The sequence below is a fragment of the Maniola jurtina genome, chromosome 1 (genome assembly GCF_905333055.1).
Source record: "Maniola jurtina chromosome 1, ilManJurt1.1, whole genome shotgun sequence".
Taxonomy (NCBI): domain Eukaryota; kingdom Metazoa; phylum Arthropoda; class Insecta; order Lepidoptera; family Nymphalidae; genus Maniola; species Maniola jurtina.
The window spans coordinates 13,804,190-13,828,814 of record NC_060029.1 but is presented as its reverse complement, the minus strand read 5'-3'; the positions used below and the strand labels follow the sequence as shown (position 1 = coordinate 13,828,814).

The following is a 24,625-nucleotide window of genomic DNA, read 5'->3' as shown; positions in this document are numbered from 1 at the left end:
TCGTTTGTGTTATTTCTTTCACTGACTTTTAGGGTTCTGTACCTCAAAAGGAAAAACGGAGTCCTTATAGGATCACTTTGTTGTCTATCTGTCCGTCCGTCCGTCGTGTCTGTTAAGAAAACCTATAAGGGTACTTCCCGTTGACCTAGAATCATGAAATTTGGCAGGTAGGTCTTATAGCACAAGTACAGGAGTAAAAAATTAAAATGTGTTTCAATTTTCAAAGTAAGATAACTATACCAAGTGGAGTATCATATGAAAGGGCTTTACCTGTACATTCTAAAATAGATTTTTAGGTATTTATTTTTATGTATAATAGTTTTTGATTTATCGTGCAAAATGTTGGAAAATTCCCAAGTACGGAACCTTCAGTGCGCGAGTCTGACTCGCACTTGCATGAAAAAGCGATCTCGTGCTTTCATTCATCGGTAGGCCGAGGCCACACTGGCAAGGTGACAGCGATTTTGTCGCGTCATCGTCTTCTGTGTTGCAATGCAGTTTCGGCTCTGGAGATTAGTAGGTATATAAGATTTTACATCTTATCAATGTTACGTCAACGAAAGGATATTATCACGATCATACCGGAAAAATTGTTTGGATAGCCGCGACACTAGTACTGATTCTGGTGGCAACTAAATAGAGTAGGTTCACATCTTTTTCTTAACAATGTTGCTATGTAATAAGAAAAGGACAGACAAACTTAATTAATTTAAAATTGTCAAACCTCCTGACTTTAGGCGCCATCCAGTCTTGAGCATTTGTAGAGTAGCACTACCACTATTTAGTCTTTTATTCGTCCAAGTCTTTAATTTAAAAATTCATTTTCCATCCTTTTTTAAAATTTTAAAAAGAAAGTTTTAATAAAATAACCTCAACTCATAAGAACTGACTTTATTCCATAGCTATACAATGCATGATAAACTTTAACTTAAATTCTAAACTACTAACTTCTTGAAAACATATTAATAAATTCAATCTTTTCTGCTTTGAATCAATAACGACCACTTTTCTTGCCGCCAATTTCCCATCTCCTCCCAATTGTCTTTTTTTTTTTTTAAATTCTACTCTAGGCAAAGGTAATGTCGCTAACAGTTTAGAGAAAGACATCAAGATCGACTCTACTAAGTCGTATCCATACTTGCGCCGTCTACCAAAGACGGCGCGAGTGAAGGACGGGTATATAAAAATAAAGATCTAAACTTTTATTGAAATTTTAATAAATATTCTTTTTAAAATTTAGACACACTACATTACATTTATAGCTTGAAATATATGTTTCTTCATTTCACTCTTAATAATATGATATGCCAAACATACTTAATCATACAACAACTTTTTAAAGAACTATCTTGTATTGTTCTAAGGAAATTTTATTTTATAATATTAAAATTTAATACCTAAGATCAGTATTATATTAAATGAAATTATAGTACTGATCGTAGGATCAAATTCATTACAGCTATGAATTGAAAAAATAAATATGTAATTACTTACTTTTGTACTTATTACTTTGGATTACTTAACATGTATAATAAATATGTAACTACTAAAGAATAAGGACACATCCAGACAAGCGATTAGTTTGAAAGTACATGATAACTATATTATGTATTGATAACTCTATTAAAATCTAAAATATACAGGGTTGTTTAGCTTATAAATACAATTTTCTCAATGATAATAAATATAATTATTTGTATGAACAGAAAACTTAGTATAAAACCGGTCCTTTCTATTTTTTATGATAACGATAATTTAAGTTTAAAATAAAATGTATCTGTTGTACAGATGTCTCAAAAATCTGGCAAGCGTAATATTAAGAGTTACGAACTTAAAATTTAATTAAAGCATCATAAAATAAAAATTACATTTCAGACAATATTGATACAGGTATCTACATAATTTTAAATAGCATTAATTATTTAAAACTTAATTTCTATACCTACAGGTGGTCTTGTATTACTTAATTATAACTAACAGCTAAACAAGTGTTATAGTAACTAAAACAGTCTGCAAAACAGGTTTCAAAAACCGTTTGCTTATGAAAATTGTATAGTATACAATGTCTTTGATTAAAATTGATCCGCTTTTCTGGTTAGGTTAAATTTGTTCTATTTTACACTTATTTTCAAGACCTTATATAAGCAGTACTTCAACAAAAAAAAATACCATACTTAACTAACATGAATTTATCTTCATTAAATTAATAATATATTCGCATGATAATAACCGCAACAATAATTATAAATAATATTTTTTATTTGCCAAGCTACGTACGTTGCGCTAAACGAGTAGGTAGTCTACCTAATATTTTATAAGGCACGCAAAATAATATTGCTACTCGTACATTCTTTGGCACATTTTTTTTAAAACAATTGAAAATTAGGAATAAACAACAATAATTGCAAAAAATATACGCGATAATGGGCACTGTATATTTAATTACGCTTACCACGCCAACACGTATACGACTTTATTAAAAAAAAAAAAAAAAAACTACAAGAAAAATAACTTACGACTTACCAAGCTGCATGGTGTACGACATTTGCCTTTCCTGAGGGGTATGAAATATGAATTTAACAACTACATAAAAAAAATACAGACAAGCCGGGAAAGTATCCCATATTTTTTGCAAACAAAACATTGCTACAACGATTTTATTAAATCGATCATTACGAGTTTAGTAAACAAAATCGCAAGCGCAGTTTTTGTTCGATTAGAAGAACTGTTGTTGTTTAGGCTTTAGATAAATATTATTTATCTGTGAACCATAGATCATAGAAAACTTTAATTTTCTTTCTACTGTAACAGTAAATCTATTTTATTCTCTTGGTTCTAAATTCTAAAATTTAGAAATTACATGTTATGAGCCTCCGAGACAGTCAAGCGGGTTGACGTCAAGCACGTAGATTCTTGCTTGAGTCAAGCATTTAGACCGTTTACAGAGTTTGCCTGATGCTTGAGTGAAGCATTTACGTGATTGATGCGTCGAGATATGAGAAAACTGCCGTTTGCTTGATCAAGCCATTTGACGGGAGCATCAAGCAGCATGATCCAGCAAAATGATCTACGTGCTTGATCGTCTCGGAAGCTCTTTAGAAAATGACATGTTCCATAAAAATGTTGGAGAATATATACTTATCTATATATATCTGTATATATTTATCTACCAATCCGCACTTTAGCCAATGCTGTAGTACGAGACTGGGTATGTTTATTATAATTTTGGGGCAGCTTTATTAATATGAATGAACTTAAAACTAACTTAACTTTATTTAACTTTAAATTCAACATTCATACTTCAAATTTTATATGTATTAAAAATAATTTGTTTGGAAATGTGGACATACATAGAATACAGGGAAACAGTGTCATCTAGCGAATTTGCATCAATACAACCTATGCATTGCACCTTAAACTTATTGCGAGATCATTCTATTAACAATTCTGTCTTTTCATCGCTTTATTCATGACATTAAAACATTGACTTACTACAGAAACAAGACTTTAAATCTAAGTTCAACAAAAACCGTCTGCACAGGATATGATAACTAGCAATAACAACGGCACGCAAATTTAAACTTTATTTCGTTATGGTAAGGTGCTATTTCGATTGTACGCAATATGGACAAAACTAAACAAAAAAAAAAGCTTTAGTTGCATGGGCACTTTCGTCTCAACCACTTTTCGAGCATATGCGGGTCTTGCTGGTATAGTAAGTCAATGCGTTTGAATCTTCCAGGTTAACGAGCAAGCCATAAGCCAGTATATTTCCAGCTTTAAAATTTCAATAGTGGGACATTTAGGCCGGCCGCATAATATTATTATTAGTCTATTTAAGATGCGTACCAGAAGGCAATCTGCTTATACATTCTGTACTAGACTCCGCAGACTGTCAGAATGTTACCGGATTGTACGTACGCTTCGGATGTTTGTGGAGTGAGTAGGACAAAGTTTTCTGGCAAACAATGTCTGGACATATGGTATATGCGGCCGGGCTTACAGACAATTAATTTACTACTAGGAGTTGATTGACATCTTCTCTTGTAGAATTTGGAAGTAGCATGCCTGAAAAAAAGAATTAAAATAAAATTGGTTTTATTCTCTAACTTACCATCCACATGTTATGTATTGTATTATTGGGCATATATTCTATTTTGAGTCTTCATTTAGCAATGTAGATATAATAAAGTAAAAAGTGTAAATTAAAAATTTATAACACCCCCGACAAGTGAAGGTTAGTAACTAGAAAAGATCTGATAACTTTCATACGGCTGAACCGATTTTCTTGAATTATAGCTAAGAACACTCTCGATCAAGCCACCCTTCAAACAAAAAAAACTAAATTAAAATCGGTTCATTTGTTTAGGAGCTACGATGCCACAGACAGATATACAGATACACAGATACACACGTCACACTTATAACACCCCTCTTTTTGGGTCGGAGGTAAAATAGTTCTTGACCATACCTTTAGTGTGGTGAACATGAGTCCTAACTCTCCATGCTGCATGCCGGGTTCTAGGAAATCCTCCACAAAATGTATTTCCGAACCCAGCTGCAGTATCCTTGCGCGAACTACCACGAAATGAAAAACAGGGAATAACTCGTCCATACTCCATAGGTAGTGCTGGCCTGTGGATGTTATTATAAATAAGTACATGTTTTATTCTATATGTACCATACAGTGTGTATGCTTACATCACAAAAAAAACCGGCCAAGTGCGAGTCAGACTCACGCACTGAGGGTTCCGTACTCAGGTATTTTTCCAACATTTCGCACGATAAATCAAAAACTATTATACATAAAAATAAATAAAAATCTGTTTTAGAATGTACAGGTAAAACGCTTTCATATTATGATACCCCATTGGTAAAGTTATCTTACTTTGAAAATTGAAACATATTTTTTTTTTAATGATGTAACCACAAATTCGCGGTTTTCAGATTTATTCCTGTACTTGCGCTATAACACCTACCTACCTGTCAAATTTCATGTTTCTAGGTCAACGGGAAGTACCCTATAGGTTTTCTTGACAGACACGACGGACGGTCGGACGGACGGGCAGACAACAAGGTGATCCTATAAGGGTTACGCTTTTCCTTTTGAGATACGGAACACTAAAAAATTACATTAAGGGCAGCCGCCCTTTGCGGCGTTGCGGCTTTGAAGCCTCAAAGCCGCAAAGTGCTGCGCGGAGGCGGCGCAGCTGCACCGCTGCGGCCGCATGTCAACTCATCGATCGAAATTATACGGGTTTACAAAGCAACCCTCATTGCCTCCGCGCGGCACTTTGCGGCAAATTGAAGGCGGCCTAACAGTTTGTTTACTCGCCTAATTCATGTTGCACAGCCGTAGTCATCTTCTGGAAAGTGCTCCTGATGACAAGCAGTTTCTCTATCGGTGAGAAGGTTGTCTTCAGTTGCTGCAGAGTCTCCACCGCCTCGTGGAAAAGCTGCTCTTTCAATGGGGAAAATGTGGGTGACGCCTGAGGGTTCCTGCTCGTTGTAGACCAGAATTTCCTAGAAATACAAAGCAAATTGTTTTTTTGAAGTATGACTTTTTTAGGCTTTAGGATTCTATAGTAGAATCCCGAGCGCAGTGAGGAGTTCTAAAGTAGCGTCCATAGCGTAGAGAGGAATTCAATATACGCCGTCCGACAACCAAATATTTTGGCCCCGAGTGACACACTATTTTCATCACTACTTATGAGAAAAAAAAGCACGAACGTGAACCAATCAGAAGGACAAAGCAAGATTGAAGCTCAAACTTCCATGAGAACAAAGTGGAATTTTCCTCCCGCAATCCCCTATAATATCAGTTTGCGTTATTCGAAGTATGACGAAAAATGAACTTTTACTCCAATATAAATTACGTCACACCCTCTAGCTATTGCCTAATAATAATAAAAGACTAAGTTCATAACATACAGTTGGGAGTTAGGATACCTGACAGAATTGTTACATTTGTATACCTATTAAATAAGTAAATAACAATTGCGATGTCTGTTGCTTTCTTTCTGTCTCTCTTATACTCTGTCTCGCACATTCACATAGAAGTGGTGATGGGTATTATTATTTCATATCCCTATCCGAAAATATTCCATACTTATCAGTTATCACACCATTTAGAAAAACTCATTCATCATTAACTTATCAGAAAGATAATTTAAGTACAAATCTGTCAAAAATAAAACCTAAATATTTTTTTTTTAATTTTGGTATTTGCATGTCTTTATTTGGATAAGACATAAGTTATTCGATAAAACATGTAGGTAACATCTGTGCAATCATTGTGTACAAATAAACGAATTCTTGTTCCAATTCTGCTAAATTCTTCGGCCAATTCGATCGATTCGTGGTTTTGCACTTTGAAATATCATAATACATAAATAAAAAAACGGTCAAGTGCGAGTTAGACGCTCACACGAAGGGTTCCGTACAAGATATTTTAACACTTTTATGTGCAACTTTGGCAACAAAGGCTTTCAAATTAAATGAAGTAGGTATATACTTTATTGCACCACAAATGGCAGGTTTGTGGTGCAATAAAGTAACCAAAACGAAAACTTAAAATGTAGGTAAAATAAAGCGGTCTTATCGCTAAATAGCGACCTCTTCTAGACAACTTTAACGCTAGGGAGAAAACGTACAAATGGACAGTGGGAGGTGGTGTAGGTATATAATAAACCTAGTGTTTTTTTTTTGTTGTTAAAAGTGGCCAGTTTTTGTTTTATTTGGTGTTTTTTGGTGGTGGAATTGACTGGGAAGCGCTCTAAAGGGGTGCCGCGTGTGAGTCGGCGAGCGCCGGCACAGATGCAGTCCATACTTATATAACTTCCCTAACTTGTAAATGACTACAAACTTGACATTGGCTAATCTGTGTAAAGCCAGACGAAAAAAAAACTAAAACATATATAATACAATATTAACATATTAATACACTAATATATAGATTATAGGTAGTTGGTAACACTCACTGATCTATCCCCAGAAAAGCCATGAGGGTAGTATCAGGCTGCCGGTTCCACTTGAGCAGTCTTCTCCAGTACAGGTCGTCCTCTCTCTTATTGTGCAGAGCGTAAAGCACGAACAGCGCTGGGTGCACACGGGGTAGTAAGGTAGGCTGCAGGAGAGAGGCGGCCGACACTACTTCCCTGTTGAATAAAGATTGTTGGATTTTGATTATTCTTTGGAACACAAGTTTCAAGTTCAGTACAAAGCCATAGAGAAGAAAAGAAGACGAACTAATCAGAGATAATTGCGATTGTGACTTTGTAGCTGTTATTTTATCGTAGCCGATGCATGGCCAGTCGATGCATAGCACTATGGCCTTGTACAGAAGATGCACAAGACGTTTAAATAAATTGCTACTCTTGTTACGCCACAATAAGGTGCAATTCAGCTTGCACAGCAGCAGAAGTTTAACAAACGCCTCTCTCTCTCACAACAGTAGTTTTTCGCTGGGTTCTAGGGCATGCTAGAAGAGTCGGCAACGAAACCTGCATAGCTCCAAAAAATAAGAAGAAAAACGCCTCTCTTTCTATCGCGTAAACTTTTGTATCTTAAGTATATCTTTCTCTCTCTTATGAGATTAAAGGAGACCGGAAGCTGCTAGCGGTTTGCACCGCTTCTAGAGTCACGTGACGCAGTGAGGCCAGTCTGTAGGTAGGTACGCTAGAATCAGAGCTATACAGCTAGATTAAGCAAAATCTAGTGAGTACCTACCTAGTAGCTACTCATTGTAGATGCAACTGTCCATCATATGCTTATAATAAAATATCACGTTTTACCTAAGTAAAAGATAAAAAGACGCCTGAACGACGATTTGACGATTATGTTTTTGGCAGATCAAGGAATCTTGATAAGTACTATCTGTAGGTATAATAATTTGAAAATATTTCGGAGGCATAAAATAGGTAAAAGACCGATAAAAATGCTATCACAAGGAATTTATATTACTAGGCTCAAAACCCTTGATCAAGAAATACGATAAAAATTGATAGTTCAAATCCGTTAAATCTAGTGTAGTTAATTAATTAAGCTCAACATACATACGTAAGTATTTTACTGATATTAGGTATTAGAATTAATTAGGGACAATACATTCTACCTAAAAGAAAACCCGAAAAAATTTTTTAGGCACAACCAATACAAAATTCATTTTTAGAAAGTTTTGTTTTGTAGAAATAGTAAATACTTACCCATCTATAGGGTTGTTATCTTCTCTACCCTCTGAATCATTTTCTGCTTTATATGGTAACACCATATCGTGGCCCTCTGGCGGCAGAGCGGGGAACAGGAGTTGAACCACCTGGTACAACCTCGTGGTGATACTCTTCAGCTCTTTGACAGCATGGCTCAACAACAGAGGATGCACTCGAACGCCGCCGTATGTAGTGTTGAAAGCATTGGTAAGACTTAGGACCAGTTGGCCGAGAGGATGATGTGTGGATTCGCAGGCCTGAATTGTGAAAAAAAAAATCAGGCAAACTAGGTATCGTGGGTCTACACAATACATGCTGAATAGAGAGCTACTTCACCACTTTATAAAAAGAGTAAATTCAGAAAGTATTTTTTAACTTGGGTTGACTTGGAAAAACCAAAATTTTATTTACTGAGGAATGCAGTAGGTACACAAAGCAAAATAAATCGGTTACCCGGCAACACAACGAAGCATTATGTGTGTGCATAACTCGTTTACTTATTATTTTACACCTATCTCTCTTTAATGCATTGTCGGTCTCTTTTCACCATACCTACTTGCAATAATTACAAATTACATATTTCGCTGATTTCCCCAGAGCAGGCACTAGCGTGGGTAAGCGGCAATACTACGCGTATTGCCGCTTACCCACGCTGATAGATTCCGATCATCGAAGCACAATAATGTCAGAGTAAAATGGCCTTAAACTACCTTGAGATAACGTCTAAAATTCACGACTTTAATTTGCAGTGCTGGCTGTAGATATGTGCACGAATTTAAGCTTTAAAACAAGTCAGTTAAGGTCTATTATAGTTATACTTCATCGCTGAGATGTTTCGAGCTCACAAAACAATAATTTTTTTTTTAAATCTACCCTACCTATTTTATAAATTATTGTCAAATAGAACTTGAGCACGCGGATTAATAGATCCTAGTAGTGAATTCATTTATGGTGTGTTGTGTTATTTTTCACACTGAATAACTACTGAACTTCTCACCACAGTGGAACACTTATTTATCTTTGTTTAAAAAGCAGAGATTGTAATTTGAGCGGAATATTTCGATAACCAAAATCGATGATATCGGTAAGTAAACAAATATAACCTACTCGTATTGAAATTATGTTTATGCTTTTTACTTATGTGTATTTAGTATTTTCTAAATATTAGCGTAATGTTTTTAATCCATTTAATACTTTTAATCAGACGCATAACAATATAGTATAACAATGTAACCAATATACTAAATACTAGCCAATGCCCGCGACTTCGTTCCCGTGTATATATGTTATTAAAAATCTCGTGGGAACTCATTAATTTTCTGGGATGAAAAGTAACCTATGTATTAATCCAGGGTATTAATTCATTTACAGATGAATACCGTGCGCTTGTGGGTCTGTCACTACGGAGAAACGGGGCATGTAGACAATTGTTGACCTGGGCCCAAACCATCAGCTTATAAGATGGAGTCACATCACCACCAAGACATCGTTGCAATGCATAGCGTGGATTCCTTTTTAAAAACTTGGTTGACAGCGACCAAGCACAATGTCGCTCTGCAAACTGTGCGGAACTATTTGCGTGCTGCCGGAATACATTACAAAGAAAATATTACAAATGGTTTGCACCGGGAACATAGACTTTCATTTTGCAATGGAATATATAAACTGTGACTGATGTAATTACATTGCTATTTTTACCAGTGAAAAATCTTTTGAGTCGGACAAGGATGGACGTAAAATATAATAATAGAACTACAGGCAAACGATATATACTTTGAATAACTGGTAACTTCAACCTGGGAGTCTCTGCGGGGCAGCATAGACTTGCTGGAATATGATTACTAACATGACGAGTCGATTACAAGAAGTAATAGCTTACGAGGGTGGCCTACCTTTATACATTATTAAATAAATATAGGTTATTAATTTAATTCTATTTGTGAGTGATATTATTGTTATTGCAGTTAGAAGTTATAATTGATTTTCATTTCTAACTAAGTAATTAACATGTTGATTCATCTCACAAACCTAAAAGTAACCCAAAACGTAAATAAAACATTACGTTCATACTTGACTGACTTTTAGCATACTTCACATCGGTATTGGTTTTAAATTACTATAGAAGTAATAGGAGTAGATAAAGTATGTCAATTTTTTTTTCCTCTTTTGTATACCTTCTGTTAACTTGATGTGTTAATTTTTTGACAAGCGTCTTATTTATTTCTTGCTTATTATAATAATTTATGAACTGCACAAAAGACAAATAAATAACTTCTAAAATAAAAAAGTTTTATTATTTTTGTTTTTTCTTGCTTATAATTATATTGTTTGAAAGTATAATAATTTTAACTGTATAAAGAAGACAAAATAAATAATTACAAAAATAAAAACGCAAACCCCCACTAGGATTAGAACTCACGGCATGTTTAAGAACTTCAACACTATTACCACTCGGCCATCAGAACTATGTTAACCAAAGTGAAATTTGCAACCCTATACGACTGGTAAGGTTATCTAGAAGTGTGAGTGAGTGTAGTAAGTGTGAGTGTATCTATTATCGGATAGCATCGCGTCGTATCTTTGTGTGTTAAACATACGCACGCATTAGTATGCTCTGTCAAGCGAATGATTTTTCCGAGTGTACCTACAGGTTTCCATCTCCAAAATGAATTTCATAAATTGACAGGACAATATAGATTTTTTTGCTGAAATGATTTTTCTTTGGGTTAATATTAGTCAAATGGTGAAACTAAACAAATTTTGACTTACATTGAATAGATATTGCTTCAGTTCTGAGTAGTCATTTATCGTGAGCGTTTGCTGACCAAACTGTGGGATGACCTCTAAACAATCAACCGACTTCTCTATATCGGAACTATTTGATTTCTTAGCAGGTTTGGCGTGCTTGTCTTTATGGGAGCAAGATATGGCGACTGCGACATTCTGCCAAATTTTCGCGTTTTCATTTGATGGGCCATTGATAAGGTGGTTACCAGTTGGAGTCAGAGCAGTGTCGGAAACTCCCATGCTTTGGAAACATTGACGGAATAACGCGTTCCATTTCTGGTCTGAAACCACGCTGAGTTTTCCAAATGAACTGAAATAAATCATGTTTTATTAGACGTGAACGTTTTTGAAACAACTATTTCTGATTTTATAGTCAATAAAACTTGCTTAGGCTTAGAATTCGGAGAGAGCGCAGGATCAGAAACATTCAGGTGCATGATCCCATTGGATATTTTTATCCCTTCAGTCCAAGGTCCGCTTAAAGAGCCCTCAACTTTGTCACCACTTGAAAACGTCAGAACACCTTTTCCCGAGAACACCCCCGCCGATCTGAATTCTCCTTCGTAATGAGTTCCGTCTTCAAAAACCATCACGCCATGTCCCTGAAAGTTTTTAATAAAATATTTTTCCACACAATGGACCATCCATTCATCCTGAGTCCATCAATGGACTCATGCAGGCTGATAGATTTGACGAACATTGTTGTACAAATTTGAATTAGTTAATGACCACTACTTACAGTTAAAACATCTTGTGTAAACAGTCCTTCATAATAAATTCCATCCAGTGTAACTATAAGCCCACATCCATGCTTTTTGTTGTCACTCCAGTTGCCAAGATACTTCTCTCCTTTACCAATATCGTCCATAACGCCGTAACCTTGCCTCACTCCGGCAACCCATTCCCCTGTGTATATTGTAGCTGTGGATGTAGTGAAATCTCCTTGTCTTTTTATTCCATGGCCGTGGGGATGGCCATCTTTAAAATATCCTTCATAAATGTCTCCTGAACTATATTTCATAATGCCATAACCATTTTGAAGATTGTCTTTCCAGTGGCCTTCATATAATCCTAAAGACCAATTTTTTATGTTAGACTTTGACCAATTTTCAACAGGAAAAGCGTTTTAAAGCGTAAAAGAAGTATTTTAGCTAAATCATTAACTTACCTACTCCAGGGATTTCCATTTTCCCATGACCGCATAATGTGTTTAACTGGAACTGCCCTACGTAAAATTTTCCATCTGGCCATTCCACTTTTCCATTGCCATGTAATTTACCATCTAACCATCTTCCAGTGTATTTTGCGTCTTTGTAGAACACATTCTTAGACGAAAATGTGTATGACGCTGTTCTAATAGCTGGAGGTTTATATGCTGCATCTTTGTTTAATGCAGATTTAACAGACGCATTAAGAATATGTATCCATTCAGTCTTTTCTTCTTCTGAACTTGTGGACACACAAATAATTTCTTCTGGTGTTGTGAGCTGTATAGCATTTTGTAGGGAGTCAGTGTTAGGAATGGCTTCAACCCATAATATTTCTAATGGATGGACGTTAGGAGTGCTTCCACTAACATGGACAAATAAATCATTAAACAGAATAAACCAGTGGCTACTGAATCTTCCAGGATTAACTAAACTTAGCGGCCGAGATTTTGAGTCCCTAATCAATCGTCTTTCAGGTGTTCTATATTGATCTAAGCTTTTTCCTATCGTCTCCCAGAACAGTTTTGTAGCATCTGCTTCCTTTCTTTTCTTCTCTTGTTCGTCAATTAAGGCATCAAATGATGTCACAACTTTGCTGATTTGTTCTTCTATATTATTATTTTTGGTGTCACCTTTTTTCCTTTTAATTTTGTGTCGTAGTAGTGATTGGGCAATGCATTTGTAAGAACTCAATCGTGTCAACGGCTGTACGAACGCCAAACCTACTAGCGCTTCCGATGTTTTCTTATTATTTTTCTGTTTATTTGTTGGTAGTTGATCACTAAATAAATTATAGATACTTGATGGAACATCAACTATATTGTTGATATGAGCAAAACCACCAATAACAATCAAATTACTTATAGCTACATAATACTTTTGATACAAAAAAATAAACTCTTCTAAATTTTTTATCATAGAAATATCACATTCATTTACATGCTTCTCAGCATATTGCCAAGTTGACAGAACATTTAAAGCGGTTATATTTAATATGTCACCAAATATATCACAAACAGTTTCATATACATTGGAATGTGCAGTGATTGCTTTGCTTTTCTTTAGAAAAGGCTTAACTAGTGAATGATATATTAAAAGCATTTCTTCAAGATATCTTTGAGCAATGGACAAATTTTGAAATTCAGGACAAATTGTTGATTGCTCAACAGAGCAGTAACTTATATTGCCAGAAGATAGTACTCTCCAATGATAACATAGGTTTTCAGGCTTATTGCCATGATTTTGGGATTCATTGCAGTTGATGGTCAAATCGTTACTTTTTTGTTCTGTGTCCTCAATAGCTTTCTGGTTTAAATTAACAACAGATTCTGTAAATCCATCTGTGTGCTTTCCCATGTAGTAAATATTTTCATTATGAGTGTAGGCAAGAGTGTGGTTGTCTGTTGCTATCATGTCTCTAACTCGGTCACTGTCAGAATTTTCAGTAAACTGTTTAGGACTACTTTTGTCCACTCTTGATTCAAAACTGACTTGCTTGAAGTGGTTGTACCCCCACATATATAGCCTACCATCTAATGTTAAAGCAGCACAATGCCATTTGCCACAGGACACTTTCTGAAGCCCAAACCCAGATAAACTCATGACTATCATAGGTTTTACTCTTTTGACTGTATCCCCTATTCCTAATTGACCATGAGATATATCTCCCCATGTCCACAATTCAGTGGCTAGTATATTTTTTCCAAGTTTAGACATGTTCTTCAGGTTACCATTTTTTCTTACTGCTTCAAAGTCTTTCTCACTACTAATCGTACTTGTTGAGAATTGTAGATCTTCAAACTTATTAGAGTTACAACTATACATTAAAGAACTATTTTCTGCGTTGAAATTGCGATTTGGAAGCTCAACCATGTCATTATTTTCACTACTCCCACTCACATGCCTCGATAATGTAGCTACTTTATCCCCTACAGTTTTGACACCTTCATAAACAAAATTTGTTAAGTTAGAAACATTTTCCTTTATTATTCTCGTAGGTTTCTCTGTGTATTCTACTAAATAATCTTCACCTGCAGATACCCAGGACAGCTGTCTACTTAAGAACTGCCTTGCTGCATCAGTGTTTATAAATATATTATTAATCTTCTCTGTACTAGCACTAGGAGTGTCAATAGTTTCATTAATTTCATTAACATCATTTTCTTCTTGTAACTGATGATTTGTTTCTATATTACTATTTACATTTTGTATGTTATCACATTTTGCAACTTTAGATTCTTCAGATGAAGGACTAGAATCTTCTGTAAAGCTGTGTGCATCAATATGGACATCAGTTTGGGGAGCTGTTGTACTGCTCGAGTCTTCACTAGACTTACTTATATGGACACCTAGTGGACATGTTTCTGATAAGGAGGGAACAGAAGCAGGGGATGCCAGTCCTATGATGGTCTGACATTGTGAGCAATTTGAAGCAAACACCTCTTCATCATCATTATCACTGTCCGTATCACAGTTACCAGATTGTTTCACATTTTTCCTTGCTATCACAGCAGCAAAATTTTGGCCTACAGAAGCACTGTACACTGTCCTTCCCTCAAAAAATGGGACTTTCTTAATACTACTAGTATCTAATGCTATTTGGGGCATGACACCTGAACCCCACAAATGACCATCGATGCTTATGAACAGCTGCCCAAAATCACTTGTCACTACATTTCTGAACTTCACTTTATTGCTAGTACTTTTAAAGCCATGAGGACAGCATTTCGAGTCTTCTTTTACTACGATTTCTTCTTTGTTTTTAAAACTAGTATTTGTCTTATAAAGACGGCCGTGTACATCTACAATATAAATGATATCATGGTGATGCGATATGTCGATAGCTGAAATACCTGAGACTTTTTTAAAATTCAAGCTGTCTTCTTTGATATCGCAGTAATAGAGGCCATGGTCGTTCCCAAGAACAATGAAATCACCACCTAGAGAACAAAGCTTAACAATCTTATCAGGTACTTGTTGCGACGAGGGTACATTCAGCGTGGTTATTCCTTTCCAGAATTTGTGTTGACTCATTTTAAGAACACTTTCTCATTCCGTCTAATAAAACTAGGCGGATCATCGTGACCATAAAAGGCGCTCAATTGCCTGAACAAACACCAATTAGCCCAAATTTCCTCGTGGGTATTCGATCAGCAGTTACAGTTCTTATACACAACACTTATTATAGAGAAATCATTATTAAATAATTATTTTCTGGTAATTGTATTGGGAAATTGATTTTAGTATTTTTAGTGTTTTTATGGTGGGATTGGGTGGGTGACAGCTGATTTTGTTGACATTTGTTTCAAATCGGGGAATGTTGGCAACATTGAAGAATTAAAGGAGCTTTTTTTTTTTCTTTAGTCTGGCTTTACTCTGATTAGCCAATGTCAAGTTTGTGATATTTTCAAGTTATTGAATTTATACAAGTATGGACTCCGTCTGCGCCGGCGCCCGCCGACATACGCGCGGCGCCCCTTTAGAGCGCTTCCCAATCAGTTCCACCTCCAAAAAACACCAACTAACACAAAAACCAGCCACTCTTAACAAAAAAAACACTCCAAACAAGCACAGCACGCGCGCCAGCAAACGCCATCGCAGACGAAGTCCTAAAGGAGCTTTACACCACGGGACCCAGGTTCAACAAGTTCCAACCATAACAAACGCAAAACTTTTACAACCATTTTACTATACATACAAATACGTAAAATAAACTCAAACCATTTTTTATACGTGACTTTATATGCTTTCAATCGAAATTATACAAAATCGAACAATTGTATTTCATTGTGTAAGTATGGTACAGGTATTCGAACATGAATTTGTAACGCGGATGACATTTTTCTACAATCTATGTTTGACAGAATTATCAACTTGTCATTTATCAAGTGCTTGTCAAATAAAACAACCACGAAAATTGCCCTTTCTTGATCAAAAAAATGGCGAGTCGCGGTGGAGCATCTAGGCGTGTTCCTGAAAATGAAGCCGCGATCACTTACGTCCAGTGTGATGGCCTGGTAATTAAGAACTTTTTATTCCTAATGTTAGAAACTTTAGAACATAGTTAAAAGTACTTCCACAAACTTTTGTTGACACGTCATGTTATCTTCAAAATCACTGTATTTTTCAAACAATTTTCTGTTTTCATGTGAAAATCAGTGGTCATACGAAGTTGGCACCTATATCAAGTAATAAGTACTTGATGAAATTACCATTCTTCGGATTAAATGTCTGTCGTGTATAGGTTATGTTATATATCAAACTTAGGTTTATTTACCTGAGAGGTTTATTCTGATAGATGAGTCATGAACTGTTTTGGGAGTCTCATCTCACTTTCTAATGATGGTATACATTGTATACACTTTTTATGTGGCAATGAACTTACTGTACATGATGAATATTATGCTTTTCTTAGAATAGTTGAATCTGATCTTGCATATTAGTATGATTATAACAATGAGGCAGTAATAAACAATATTGTTTACTTTAAAAGGAAACTGCATGCCTGAGAGTTCTCTGTAATGTTCTCATAGGTGTGTATAGTCTGCCAATCTTGGCCAATGCAGTGTACTATGTGCTGATCATTCTGAGGAGACCCATGCTTAGTGGACTGGCAAGGAGATGAGATGATGATGATGATTGTATTAAATTATAGGCGGTAATGAAAATAGTGAAGCACTGTCATGAGGAATCATGCAGCAACATGGAAGTAGCTCAAGGGGCTCTGTTGGGGCTGGTGGTGGACAACCGGCTGGAGATCACCAACTGCTTCCCCTTCCCCAAGCACGATGAGGCCATGGATGAGGAGGAGTACCAGCTCGACATGATGCGCCGTCTGCGCAGGGTCAACGTTGACCACTTTCATGTTGGATGGTGAGTCTAGGACTTATTTCTAGATATTTTAGTCATTTAGTCACTCATACCCTCAATGCACTTGCATCACTCGTAGCAGAGTTTGATGAACCAATTTTTTTGTCTATTCTCTCATATAAAGTCACACACTCACATAGAAGTCATTGATTTTACTTCTATCCCACTTATAGGTGAGATTAATGAACCACTAATGAAATGAGAGTAAATGTCTTTATTTCATGTAGGAAACTTATCCAGATTATGATATTCAGGACTTCATGAAGAGTTTGCAAGAAATGCTTGAACTCACAAAGCAAAATGTTTAAATATTAAATTTCAAAAAAAGGTTTTATTTTTAAAAACCTGGAGCATAAATGCTGAGTCGTGGCCTTTCGTGTGCGCGGAATCGAATTGTTTGTCATGCCAATCAAAGTGTTTTGGCTCGATTCGGCGCGTCTCGCTCGGCTTCAGGCTTTATACTTGAAAATGCATTTTTATAAATTAGTTGTTCTCCATTACAGGTATCAGAGTGCGGATGTAGGCAACTTCCTGAGCCAGTCACTGTTGGAGTCACAGTATCACTATCAGACCTCCATTGAGGAGAGTGTTGTAGTCATCTACGACACCAAGAAGTCTGCTCGAGGCTTCCTCACTCTGAAGGCATATCGCTTAACTCCACAGGTAATAACAAGAAACATTTTTTTCAGCCAGATACACAATATCAAAGAAAACAATCAAAAGGATGATACCAAAAAAGTTCCGATAAAAACTTTCAGTGTTTATATTGTAGTTCACATGGACATAGGTTTTCTCTAAAATCCTGTAGGAACTGTTTGATTTTCCTGGATAAAAAGTAGCCCAGCCATCAAAATCAGTTGAACCAATGGGCTGTGAAAAGCTATCAGACAGACAAAACACTTTCGCATTTATAATAAATAACTAGCTGATGCCTGTGACTTCGTTCGCGTGGATATTGCGGTTTTTTAAAAATCTCTTTCTTTAATTTTTCTATGTGTCAATCCAGTTTATAATCTATTGCCATTCTAAATTTCAGCCAAATCAATGTAGTAGTATTTTCGTGAAAGAGTAAGAAACATACACACAAACTTTCGCCTTTATTAGTGTGATAATTATTAATTAGTATGCATATTTCTTACGTGACACCGATTTCATGTTTAACTTTCCAGGCAATCGCCATGTACAAGGAAAATGACTACACACCTGAGGCTCTCCGGAACCTTAAGATAGGTTACGAGAGCCTCTTCATAGAGGTGCCCATCGTGATCCGCAACTCGCCGCTCACCAACATCATGATGTCTGAACTCTCCGAGATGATCCCTGAGGAAGAAGGCTCTAAGTTCCTCGACCTTGGAACTGCGTCTGTGCTTGAAGGTAAATCTTCCTCAAGATAGGTTATGTTATAACACAAAAATACGCGAAGTTAGAGGTGCGAGCCTGGAATCGAAACCTAACCTTCCAAATAGAAAGCCAACAACATGAGCCTCAATAGCTCAACCGGTAAAGGAATGGACTGAAAACCGAAAGGTCGACGGTTCAAACTCCGCCCTTTGCACGATTGTTGTACCTACTCCTAGCACAAGCCTGACGCTTAGTTGGAGAGGAAAGGGGAATATAGGGCATTTAACATGGCTAATATTCTTTTTTAAAAAAAAAAAACCACTAGGCTGTCATTGCTATAATACAATTAAATAAAACACTTACTCTTCATCTGTAAAAAACAAGGAAAGTACATGAAAAAATGCTATCAACTTATCAAGTAACCATTTCACTTCCAGGTCAACTCAGAAGCCTGATGGAACGTGTGGACGAATTGAACCAGGAAGCTATTAAATTCAACCGCTACCAGCAATTGGTAGTCCGTCAACAGCAAGACAAGCACAGATGGTTACTGAAGAGGGCACAAGAGAATGCAGCAAGAGCAGCCAAGGACGAACCTCCCCTACCCGAGGAAGATGTCAACAAGCTCTTCAAGCCTCACCCAGTCCCGCCCAGGCTCAACCCGATGATTGTGGCTGGTCAGATCAATACATACAGCCAGCATATTAGCCAGTTCTGCTCGCAAAGTCTTGCTAAGCTCTATCTGACGCAAGCTTTACAGAATGCTAAGGATGTTAAGCAGAACATTTAGGTGTCTATGCAGGGTCAGTGCAGACCAGGCGACAAATTGTTGGAGCATTACGTCATTAACGTCACTTATTAATTAAGAAACGCTTGAGCAGTTTACTTGCTGGTCTACACTAACCCTTACAAGTATTTGTATTTGTAATAAATCGTGGAATGTGTAATTTGGTTTTTTATTTGCAACTATCCGATGTCTGGTGATGCAATGCAAATTGTGCTCCACCATTGACTTATATAATGATGCTCCACCTACTTGATACTATGTCAAAAAATTACTCAAGTTTCAACTCATTAATGATGCGCGAACGTACAGGTAACGAACGAACACATCATAAAGTTTTACGTGATTAAGTTTTTATTTTTTTAATCAAAGCCTGTGGTTTGGATTCGATTCCCAATAGATCTAATTGGTTTTAAATATTGTCTGAATGTAATAAAGAATAGTCTTGTTGGTATAAATATTTCTCATGTAGGTAAATAGTGCCTACTGATTCTGAACGCAAGAAAATTTTATAGTATTCACATCTTTTTCTTACCAAAACCAATGTGGAAAAGGAAGGACGGACAAATCTAATTTAATTTAGAACTGTCAAACCTCATGATTTTAGGTGCTAGTCGTGAGTATTGTTTTACAGAATGCACTAAAATTTCGAGTCTTTATATCTAAAATTCATGCTCCGCCCTTTTTGCAGTACTTATTAAAAAGAAAAACTTGCTCTAAAACTTTAGAGAAAGACAATAGAATCGACACCACTATTTTAAAATTAGAATGAATAAATAAGTTGGATTAATATACTTATTATAAACTAGCTGTGCCCGCGACTTCGTTCGCGTGGAATAGTGACCGCGCTTTATATTATAGCCAAGGACGCTCAGGCGCGCGTGATTCTTTAAATTGACATAACTTTTTTATTTATGAACCGATTGACATGAAATAAACACTAAATGCTAAGTGAAGCTTACTACAATATATTAGTGAAAACCGTATCTAAATCGAATAAGCCGTTTCTGAGATTAGCGTGCACAAACACACAGACAAACAGACAAAAAAAAAATTAATTACAATTTCGGGTTCGGCATCGATATAATAACAACCCCTGCTACTTTTTTTTTATATATTTCCATTGTACAGACACCACTTTTCTACAATTTTATTATATGTATAGAAGATAAAGTCATTTAGGTGAAATAATCACAAGTGTAAATTAAAAATTTATAACACCCCCGACAAGTGAAGGTTACAGTAACTAGAAAGAGCTGATAACTTTCAAACGGCTGAACCGTTTTGCTTGGATTATAGCTAAGAACACTCTCGATTAAGCTACTTTTCAAACAAAAAAAAAAAACTAAATTAAAATCGGTTCATTAGTTTAAGAGCTACGATGCCACAGACAGATACACAAGTCAAACTTATAATACCCCTCTTTTTGGGTCGGGGGTTAATAAAATATTGGCCCAAGCTTCGAAGTTCAATCATAAGGTATGGAAAGTTAGGTATTATCCTGCATCAGTTGATTTCGGGATGGTCACCCTACAAAGGTAGGGGCGGCATAGTTAATGGCAAATAACTGAATTGTCCCTTGATTGCCACAAATTGCTCTATCCCGGCCGAGCTGGAGGCCGCCTCTGTATAATTGAGGGTAATTTGTCCCGAGTCTTAAATTATGTGTTTTTTTATACCTTCATCATTCTATCGCCTATCTGCATAGAACTAGAAAATATTTGAAACTGCTATCACTGTTACTAGTTTGTAAAAGAAATGCAGTTAAATCAACTCTACTCATAACTCACATAGGTAATTTAAAAAGTTTTCAAAAACCCAACTGTGGTTTGCACTGTAATGCATCAGGTTTATTAGGTGAAAAAAAAAACGGGTCTTTTTGACTAAAAATCACACTAATATTATAAAGGCGAAAGTTTGTATGTGTGTGTGTGTGTGTGTGTGTATGTTTGTTACTCCTTCACGCAAAAACTTCTGAACGGATTTGGCTGAAATTCGGAATGGAGATAGATAATATCCTGGATTAGCACATAGGCTACTTTTTATCCCGGAAACCAAAGAGTTCCCATGGGATTTCGAAAAACCTAAATCCACGCGGACGAAGTCGCGGGCGTCAGCTAGTGATTTAATATCTTCAATGTTGCTTGCAAGACTAAGATAAATCTATTAATGCAAGAATCATTAAAATCGGTCTACGCGTTTATAGAGAATAGAATAGATTTTTATTCAAATAAACTTTTTACAAGTGCTTTTGAATCGTCAAAATAATCTACCACTGGTTCGGAATGCCGTGCGTTTTAGTCTTTTTAGTTAAGTGCGCCACAAAAAGACAAACAAACATACTAAGTAAATATGGACTGATGAACACATTACTTCTTTGCGTGGCGCAGTCTAATAACTATTAGATAAAGGCTAAAACACAACGCCTTGATAACCTACTAAATAAGTGTTCTTAGGTAGTTAAATACCTTCCGTCCTTTTATTAGCATTTTTTTGCTTATCCAGCTGCAAATTCCTCAACCGCAGATATTAGTCGGATTCAGGGATAACTTAATAATCCTGCGGTTGGACCTGCTCACTAAAATGCGGTTAAGAGCGATCATTATCAAATTATATTCTATGAAATAATTTGAATTCATCACGAATGTCGCCGTTGACCATCGACACAAACCTCATTTCCTCCCTGAGCTTTCTCTGTTTGATAGGACACGCATATTATTTAATAGGGCTCTGTCCGTCACTTACTCCATACAATCGTAGTTCCAATTTCATTTGAACATTAAGCAACCAAAGTCCATGAAATTTGGCCGACATATTCTAGAAACTAATATCTGTGTCTGTGGTGTTGGAGATTTTTCTAAAAATAGGTATGTAGTTTTAAAATTACAGGGACTCAAAGATTTGTATGTGAATTTTTAACACCGCGTACCTACTTAGAATAAGAATTTGTAATTTTCAGCTAGGTATTTTGTTATTAACTCTAACTCTATAACTTAAAACTAAAGCTATGACGGTTCCAAACGCGCCCAGGTCGGAGAAGAGCCCACAACAAACTCGGCCGGGTATTCTTTTTATTATCACTACTTCTGGATTGGAACTATCAAAGCTGTTAGGCAACTCATTTCCAAGCTTACTTATCATTTATTTAATCCATTAACATTGTAATAAGATTTTTTCAATGAAACGTTCTATGAAAACTTTTAACATGTTGAGAGGGGGTCGTGAAATATAACAAACAGACAGACCATAATTAATACCTACCTCTAACTATAGACCTATAATAAGAATATAACTGGAGAAATTATCAGCTGTTTCACACTAGATTACCTTATTTGTAAGGAATAGTTATAGTTAAGTAGGTACAGTAAGAATTATAGTCCACTCGCTATTACAGCCCGCTTAAATTAACTCTAATTGTGATGGTGGAAGAAAATTTCTACCGGTTTTCCTTTGCGAAAGGACAGTGTTTAAAAAAGTGTAAGCGGCACATCTGCTACACCGGCGTTTATGATGTGAAAGAAATTAACGTTGGTGTTCATTAAAATGTTTATTTTAATGATTGTTTTCTACGATATAATTAATATGCCAAGATGGCGGACTTTACCTTAGTAGTCAGCAGATACTTAAAAACCTGGTGCTTCATTTACTAGTCTATGGTATGGTATTGAAATAGGTAGGTATTTAATATTTATCGAATCAAAAACCAATCGAAGATATTCAGTTACGAAGATAGGTACCTAGGTCGTGTAGTACGGTAGAGCCATGATAGCCTAGTGGCTACGACGTCCGCCTCCTATTGGAAGGTCGGGGCTTCGATGATCCCGGGCACGCACCTTGAGTACCTATGTGCGTTTTGCTTTAACGGTGAAGGAGAACATCGCAAGGAAACATGCACGCCTGAGAGTTGCCTTTGCAGTTAGGTTAGGTTAGGTCTACACTCTACATCTCCTGAGGATGCTCCGGTGTCGGGATGAAACGTGCGTCGAGTGGTGTTGGGATTTGTGTGGTGCTGCGTGGTGGTGGTGCGTGTGGCTTGTTTGGTGGCTGGCTTTTCCTCGATGTTTATCAGTGGAAGGGCGGGCGGTGCATGTCGCATGCTGCATGTTGCACCATACAGATTTCTTTGGTTTGGCGGATTATAGCCAATTAAGCTTTTGGTTCCTTGTATGTTATAGACTTCCGCAAAATAACGCCTGCTTCTATACTACGCCTGAGAGTTCTCCATAATGTTCTCAATGGTATGTGAAGCCTGCTAATTCGCATTTGGGGTGGCGGACTACATCCAAACCCTTTTCATTAACCCTTACCCTTCAATACCCTTCAACCTAAGAGAAGACCAATAGGAAAAGTGGTCAATAGTGAGCCGTCGCGAGGGGTTGTTGATGATTATGATGATGTAGTAAAACCTGGTTCTTCGTTAAACCTGAGTACGTAAAAATATATGTAGATAAAAACAATGTATACTAGATAGGTATTAATAATATGTACATATAAATTACATTACACTTTATAAAATACCAATAAATACTAACTTTCAACCTACGAGTAGGTGCCTAAGTAAGTAAATAGGTAAGTACTACTTATAGCTATCTTAGATTAAGAGTCCCTATGTTGCTAAGGATTTCGCACCTAGTTTAATAATCTAAGTACCTAAGTAACTTTATGTTATAGCATCTCATTAGTGCTACAATGTACCAATATTGTGTTACATAATATTAAGTAGGTATGTACTTAGGTATCTAATAGGCTATTAGATGATTCATGAGTCGTCTTCGACTTTATTTGGTGGAAAGGAAACCCTCAGCCAATGCAGGTGATCTCTACATTTACATTACACCAGCCGATGCCCGCGACTTCGCCCGCGTGGATTTAGGTTTTTTGAAATCCCGTGGGAACTCTTTGATTTTCCGGGATAAAAAGTAGCCTATGTGCTAATCCAGGATATTATCTATCTCCATTCCAAATTTCAGCCAAATCCGTCCAGTAGTTTTTGCGTGAAGGAGTAACTAACATACACACACACACACACACACACACACATACAAACTTTCGCCTTTATAATATTAGTGTGATACATTAAGGACACTAAAGCCTTAGAATCTCGCTGACAACCCAAGAAAGAACTGGCGCTTGTGTACAAGAAGATCCGACCTCAAATGAAATGGGACAAGTGCAAGAGAAAGAAGAAGTAGAACAAAATATAAATCATTAGATATAGAGCAATGAATTGAAGCCTCAATAGCTCAACGGTTACAGGAGCGGACTGAAATCCGAAAAGTCGGCGATTCAATCCCCACCCGTTGCACTATTGTCGTACCCACTCCTAGCACAAGCTTTTAACGCTTAGTTGAAGGGGAAAGGGGAATGTTAGTCATGATTAAAATGGCTAATATTCTTTAAAAAAAAAAACAGGTATTCTATAATTATTG

The 24,625-nt window shown here is 36.4% G+C and overlaps 2 protein-coding genes across 2 annotated transcripts; one reads left to right on the top strand and one right to left on the bottom strand.

Moving 5' to 3' along the window:
- Positions 1-2,984: 2,984 nt before the first annotated feature.
- Positions 2,985-15,476, bottom strand: LOC123867904 (alsin). The gene is made up of 9 exons (XM_045910238.1): positions 12,163-15,476; positions 11,734-12,065; positions 11,382-11,596; positions 10,977-11,304; positions 8,205-8,464; positions 6,981-7,157; positions 5,336-5,523; positions 4,472-4,635; positions 2,985-4,068 (listed from the first exon to the last, which is right to left on the bottom strand). The coding sequence occupies exons 1-9, from the start codon at positions 15,233-15,235 to the stop codon at positions 4,021-4,023; spliced, it is 4,785 nt and encodes a 1,594-aa protein (XP_045766194.1). The 5' UTR covers positions 15,236-15,476; the 3' UTR covers positions 2,985-4,020.
- A 592-nt stretch (positions 15,477-16,068) lies between these two features.
- LOC123867934 (eukaryotic translation initiation factor 3 subunit H) lies at positions 16,069-19,359 on the top strand. Its single transcript, XM_045910259.1, has 5 exons — positions 16,069-16,218; positions 16,857-17,074; positions 17,575-17,734; positions 18,241-18,445; positions 18,850-19,359. Exons 1-5 carry the CDS (start codon positions 16,141-16,143, stop codon positions 19,200-19,202), a joined length of 1,014 nt encoding a protein of 337 aa, XP_045766215.1. The 5' UTR covers positions 16,069-16,140; the 3' UTR covers positions 19,203-19,359.
- Positions 19,360-24,625: the final 5,266 nt, after the last annotated feature.

Coding starts and splice junctions, on each gene's coding strand:
- LOC123867904 (XM_045910238.1), bottom strand. CDS start 15,235: ATGAGTCAACACAAATTCTGGAAAGGAATAACCACGCTGAATGTACCC. Junction 7,158..8,204: donor GATAACAACCCTATAGATGG/GTAAGTATTTAC, acceptor TTTATTCAACAG/GGAAGTAGTGTCGGCCGCCT. Junction 4,069..4,471: donor TCATGTTCACCACACTAAAG/GTATGGTCAAGA, acceptor TCTTTTTTTCAG/GCATGCTACTTCCAAATTCT.
- LOC123867934 (XM_045910259.1), top strand. CDS start 16,141: ATGGCGAGTCGCGGTGGAGCATCTAGGCGTGTTCCTGAAAATGAAGCC. Junction 16,219..16,856: donor ACGTCCAGTGTGATGGCCTG/GTAATTAAGAAC, acceptor ATTAAATTATAG/GCGGTAATGAAAATAGTGAA. Junction 17,735..18,240: donor CATATCGCTTAACTCCACAG/GTAATAACAAGA, acceptor TTAACTTTCCAG/GCAATCGCCATGTACAAGGA.